We start from the raw sequence: 6,199 nt of genomic DNA on the forward strand, positions 1-6,199 counted from the left end.
TTAATGTAAAGGATCAACTTTTAACTCAATACTAGATTAAATCGAAACTCATAATAAAAAATTAAACAATTAATTTATTTTTATTATTATAGTCAAAGTTTGAATTTTATATAATATTCTTTTTTATTCATGTCTCATCCAAGTAGCTTTTTTATTCATGGTGAGAACAAATTAGTTAGCTAAATTATTATTTCTTTAAATCCTTGAATTCTCTCTCTTTTGTTTTTTTCAAAATAAGTTCTATGCCTTTTTTTATAACTAAATAAATTATTTTGGTATAAAGCAAAGATTAAAAAAAAATTAATATTAAAAAACTAAAAATTGAATAATTTAATCTTTTGTACATTAAATATTCATGCAAAGAAAAATAATAATAACAAGAGTTATTACACTAGAAATCCCTAAATTATTTTTAAATTAATCCCTAAACTTTAAACTTTCTAATTACAAAAATTTTATTGTGTAGCCTCTTTCTTCACTTTTATTTTAGTTTTAATTTTGTGATAACATTTTATGTTTCCTTTAATTATTAAATTAACAGATTTAATAATGGAGAAACTTGATTGGTATAACATCGATAATTTGAAGATGTAATTAGAATGTTTTGAAATTTAATGGTCAATTTAAAATGAAACAATAATGTTCATTAATAAAACGAAGACCCAAATTAACTGAAAAATATTACATGCTTAAATTCATTAGGATTCAGTCCCCATAAATTTTACTTACTTGTACCAACATCAAAACTATAAAGCTTTAAATTACTAATGGCCAAGAAACTTTGACCCCAAAATATATCATATATAGTAAATAAAAGGAAAGGAAAAGAAAAACATAAAAAGGAAACAAAGTCAATTTTAGCACTAGAGATGAGAAGAAGCAATATACATAAATGAAACAAATACACATCCCCAACAATTCAAAAGCACACATTAGCTAAGCATAAAGTAGCAGCAGCATCTATTAACAAAAAAAAAAACCGAATGCGAAAAATGAAGGCAAAGACGAAGTCGAAGGACAAAGAGGAACATTTCGAGGTTAAAGCAGGGCTTGGACCAGACAATTTCCAGGGCAGGTCCCATCTGCAAAACATTTTATGTATTTCAAGGCTTCCTCCTTTGACACCTTCTTTCAATAATCAAATGCTTGGATAATATTACAAGTACTGCAGTATGTTATCTCTTTTCGATTACAAGAAATACGGGACTCCGGTCCTCGGCCCTCTCATCTGATTATTCTCTTCTGTTTCAGTGAAATACTTCACTTTTCTCTCCTGAAAACCGATGTCAAAAATAGTAAGCATCATGAATATCATGTATTTGAGGATGAGATTACATTTATTATTAAATATCATTAAGAAAAAAAACTAGACCAGAAGTTGAATCAATCAGATCTTCGATTTTCAGTTCAACAGATTGAACCAAAGGATTTGATCAAAACCCTTTTTTAATATATTTTAAAGGTTCAAATCCCATTGATTACAAACAAAATTTTAAAAAGGAAAAAGTTCAAAAATACAAAATTTGTCTTTACTGGTTTTATCTGAATTTTTACTGGTTAAACCAGTAATATTGCCGGTTCAATGTCTAACTGGGTTAATACACCAGACCAAACAGCCTTCCAGTTTCCGGTTCAACTAATCTAATCAGCAGTTAAATTTGATACTAAAGAAGACTACCTACACACAAATATATAGACAATGGGAAAAGAAGATAGCGAGGGGAAAAAAAAAACAATTCTCACCATATTCTCATTGAAGCTCAATATAGAAGCTACATTCCCACAACGGTAACAATAATTTGGTGCAGACCACACCTGGAAATTTCAATAAACAAGAAACTCCATTAGCCTCTTAATAACATTAAGCTTAAAAGGTTTAAGCAGAAAGTTTAGTGTCTCACAGTTACAAGGCCTTTATCTTCAAACATATACTTAAGGCCTTCTTGCACGAGTTGGTGGGCTCGACAAACAAGATCGAGATTATTTATGTGGTTGAACTGCAACAGATGAAAAGATTAAGATTATTATTTCAACATGACTATAGACTGAGATGAGATCAATTACCTCCGATGTGACCCTGGACCCAAATAGCCAACCTGCTCCGCGTGGACTGACTGCCCATGTTTCAATATCTTCAGGATCACTCCACATGAGATCACAGAATGGGCCTTCGTGAGGAATCTCAGAGTTCCGCTCAATTACCCTCATCTATTATAGAAGCAGAGAGAAGAAAAATGCATCAAGCACCATATACAATAAAGAGAAAGTAGAACCTGGAGCTTAACTTGGTTCAAGTAGTCATCCTTAAGGGGTAGCATTTAGCAAATCTGGAGTTCGAGTCCCAACAACTACAACCCTTCCCCTAATCCCCATGCTAAAAAGTGAATAAATAAAGAGAAACTAGTACTTAATATTGAAAATACCATCATTACAAAATGGATGGTTATCGACTAAAGAGTCACTTCTTCAGCAGTAAGAAACCAAAGAAAAACACACAGCACGACCAAGACTTAGTTTTTACAAGATAAGACTTTGAAGTGGATGGCTATTTATGAAACGGAAAGGAATGATATTAATCCTAGGACAAGATGGTTACAAAAACATGTAAAGTCCAACGCTGTGATGCACCCCATGAATGGTTAAAAGCCAGAAAGGTTGCCTGATCAACGTATGCAGCCAAAGCTAAAAAGACCATCCAAAATATCTAAAATCCTATAACCTTCCCATTATTTCCTAAAATATTACTCTTCTTCTCTTGACCATAATTTTGCCTTCCCCTAAAAGACAAGGAGGAAATAAGGCACCATACATGCCCTGATTATATTTGATTCCTAAAGAAGAATAAGACCAGTTCACTACATAATGATAATCGTTCATGCTTTGCTACAAGATAACTATCCTGAACTTCAACATACATAAGTTGTGATCAAAGAAAACATCTGGGCTGTAGGCAAATACTCTAAAATTACAACACATGACATGCACAAGCAAACGTAAGCAAAATAAATGATATATTAAAAATTGAGTGAACTTCTAGCATTGCTGCAAATAAAAATTGCCAACCAAAACCTAAGAAAATACCTGATCAACTGATCGTATATCAGGAGAAAGCCCACCATGTACACAGAGTACCTGCAAAATAGAAAATAGGAGATCTATTAAAGAATGCAAGTAAGGTGCTTAGCTATAGATGCTTTAGAAAGAGAATGCTTACAGTCCCATTTATAATTGCTGAAAGTGTAAGATAATCAAAAACATCTGTACAATACCGCCATGCATTAGCATTTCCATACTTCCTCTGGCACTCATCATAGAAACCATAAACCTAGTAAAGATATGTACACACAGTAAACCGTCAATCCCTCATATTTGGAATGCTTTTACCAAAATTATAACCCTAAAATTCAAACTAATGCTGTATTTTGACATAAAAACTGCGATCCTCACAAAATTTAACCCTTAGAGTTCCATTCATGCGTCCTAGAAAGGTATCCAATCTTCTTCCCCACCCCCCCCCCAAAAAAAAAAAAAGGTTGCTCCAAAAGGAAAGGAAAAGAAATATCAGTGTGATACGCATTTTCCTTGGTGATATAATTTGAACACATACCTGAGTTAATTGTCTGCTCTCATGATTCCCCCGCAAGAGAGTGATATTAGCTGGGTGCCTACAATTCAGAAAACATAGGAAAAAGAAAAATTTACCTCTAGCTGCAAATAAGAAACAACATTAGATAACCCGACAAACAAAAAATAGGACCAGAAAAGTAATTTCCTTATCAAATGCATAGACAAACAGTAGCGGAACAAATTCATAAATATTTATATCTGTATTTTGAATCTTCTAATATAAATATTATATTACAGGCAACCTATCCTACTATCTTGCTGCCAAAACACCATGGTATGTCTGAAAGAACCATTTGGCCGTGAGTAGGACAAAACTAGTAATTTCAAAACAAATAATGAAATTTGACAATAATGATCTGATACACCTCAACCTATGGTTACATTATACATTAAAGGTCTGAGAATCCGGCTAGTAAATACAAAGAGAACCGAGGACGAATCAGAACCAGAGAAATAATGCATCCAATCACATAGTTGAATACCAGAAGACAAACCCAAAGAAAAATTATAGAAATGCTTGAGTATGTCTCTAGAGGACATACCTTGCCTTAAGAAGCAAAAGAATAGTGAAAACTTCAAGACTATTATAACCTCGATCAACAAAATCTCCCTGTCCAAAGGAAAAAGAAGGTTTAGCACCCATTACTTGAAACCAATATTATAACAGACATTGACATCACATAGAATTTTCACAAAATTTCCATGCATGACAGGAGATATAAAATATACCATAAAAATGTAATTTGTTTCTGGCACTTGACCTCCTGTCTGAAAGAGTTTCATCAGGTCATGAAACTGGCCATGGATATCACCACAGACGGTTACCGGACTGTTGACAGGTTGCACATTCGACTCCTCAATGAGAATTTCTTTTACCTGTAACGTTTAGTAGAATAAAAAAAGCCTTCAGATAAAACACACAAATAATAAACCTTCACAGAAAATAAAAAACTGACATTACTGCAATGGATGACATAGAAACTAGATACTAAAGTTAAGCATATGAATCTGCAATCAATTAAAATCCCCAGATTCCCAGGAAATGCCAATTATTCAGGTCCTGGAAGCTTTGTTTTCATGAAATAAAACAACAACAACAACAATAATAACTCAGTTATGCGAAAATTCTTTTCATAAAAGAAATTAAGCAATATAAATTTTAAAAATAATAAGAATAATAAAAATGCATAGATGACGTAAATTTCAAGTACACACATGAACTTGACATTTTTCTTGCATTTCTTGATTCATTTCAAAAAAGCTCTCAAACTTAATTCTACCATATCAAACATTCATTCTTTCAATTTCATCTGATTTCTCAATCACCAAAGAAGCCACACAAACCCTAGTCTTATTCCTCCCCCCCCCCCCATAAATACAAACATAAAGAAAATGTAACCAATTAAAAAAAACCCTAGAATCATAAATGAGGCTAAAAAGAAAATACGTATTCGCAAAGGAGCTGAAGCTCGTCTTCCGAAAGATGCTGGCCTTCTTTAACCTTTGCTATCCACTGATCCAAATCCATCGATTTTTTTTTCTTCTCTTTCGGAATTTGAATTCCCTTTTTATTTTCTTCTTTTTGCTGTGTAGATAAATATATGAAATTTCTCGCACTTTTCTCTTTGGAATTTGAATTCCTTTTTAAGTACCAGAGAGACTGCGAAAAGAACAAGATTTCAATGGACGCTTTCCTTCTTTGTTTTTTTTATTTTCGTTAAACGATCAAACAAACAAAACAGATCTGGGCGTTTTTCTTTTATTATTATTATTAGGGTAAACTACTAAAATAGTCACTTTTATTTACTTCAGGTTACATTTTAGTCATTTATGCTTGAGATGTTACGTTTTTGTCATTTATTTAATATGTTGTAATATTTTAGGGATTTTCAGAAATAACCCAAAATTTTTCATTAATTACGAGAATAACCTGTTTTAAACGGACCTAAATGTAAATATACCAAAAATTTAAAACCATTTAAAATTGAAGCTATCCATAGGAATGGTGTGACCACTTTTTTTCATCTAATCTAAAAGGGTAATTGCTTCATCAGGTCTTTGAATATTTTACATAATTAAACTTCAGCTTAGTGCCGCCAATGGCAACAGTGACACCTAAAAAAAATATTTTTTTTAAATAAATGGTGGTGACACCAATGGCAATGACGTCACTGACGTTTATTGTTCAAAATAGGTCATTTACGTATAAAATTTTCAAAGTGGGTCATTTTCATAAATAATGTAAAATTTTGGGTCATCTTTATAAAAAGCCACATTTTAGTCACTTAACCAAATATAAGGGACTAAAATATAACCTGAGAAAAATAAAAGTAACTATATTGGTAGTTTACCCTTAATATTATTTTTTGTCATATATATTATATATATAAAAAAAGGCAGTGAAAACGACAGCGTCTCTGCCATGATATTTCTTTTTTGGGTCAACTCTAACTATATTTCTTTTTTGGGTCAACTCTAACTAACATCCTCAAACAATCACCTAGATTCCATATTGGTCCCTAAATTTCTAAAGGGTAAACTACACAGTTGCTCACCCAACTTTCATAAGTTT

At 32.1% G+C, this 6,199-nt stretch overlaps 1 protein-coding gene across 1 annotated transcript; it reads right to left on the bottom strand.

The window, feature by feature from the left end:
* Positions 1-837: 837 nt before the first annotated feature.
* Positions 838-5,383, bottom strand: LOC107948107 (phytochrome-associated serine/threonine-protein phosphatase 1). The gene is made up of 10 exons (XM_041090880.1): positions 5,075-5,383; positions 4,357-4,503; positions 4,170-4,237; positions 3,608-3,665; positions 3,215-3,325; positions 3,082-3,132; positions 2,065-2,208; positions 1,902-1,997; positions 1,744-1,815; positions 838-1,273 (listed from the first exon to the last, which is right to left on the bottom strand). Exons 1-10 carry the CDS (start codon positions 5,153-5,155, stop codon positions 1,190-1,192), a joined length of 912 nt encoding a protein of 303 aa, XP_040946814.1. The 5' UTR covers positions 5,156-5,383; the 3' UTR covers positions 838-1,189.
* Between the last annotated feature and the right edge of the window lie 816 nt (positions 5,384-6,199).

The sequence above is a fragment of the Gossypium hirsutum genome, chromosome D04 (assembly GCF_007990345.1).
Source record: "Gossypium hirsutum isolate 1008001.06 chromosome D04, Gossypium_hirsutum_v2.1, whole genome shotgun sequence".
NCBI lineage: Eukaryota > Viridiplantae > Streptophyta > Magnoliopsida > Malvales > Malvaceae > Gossypium > Gossypium hirsutum.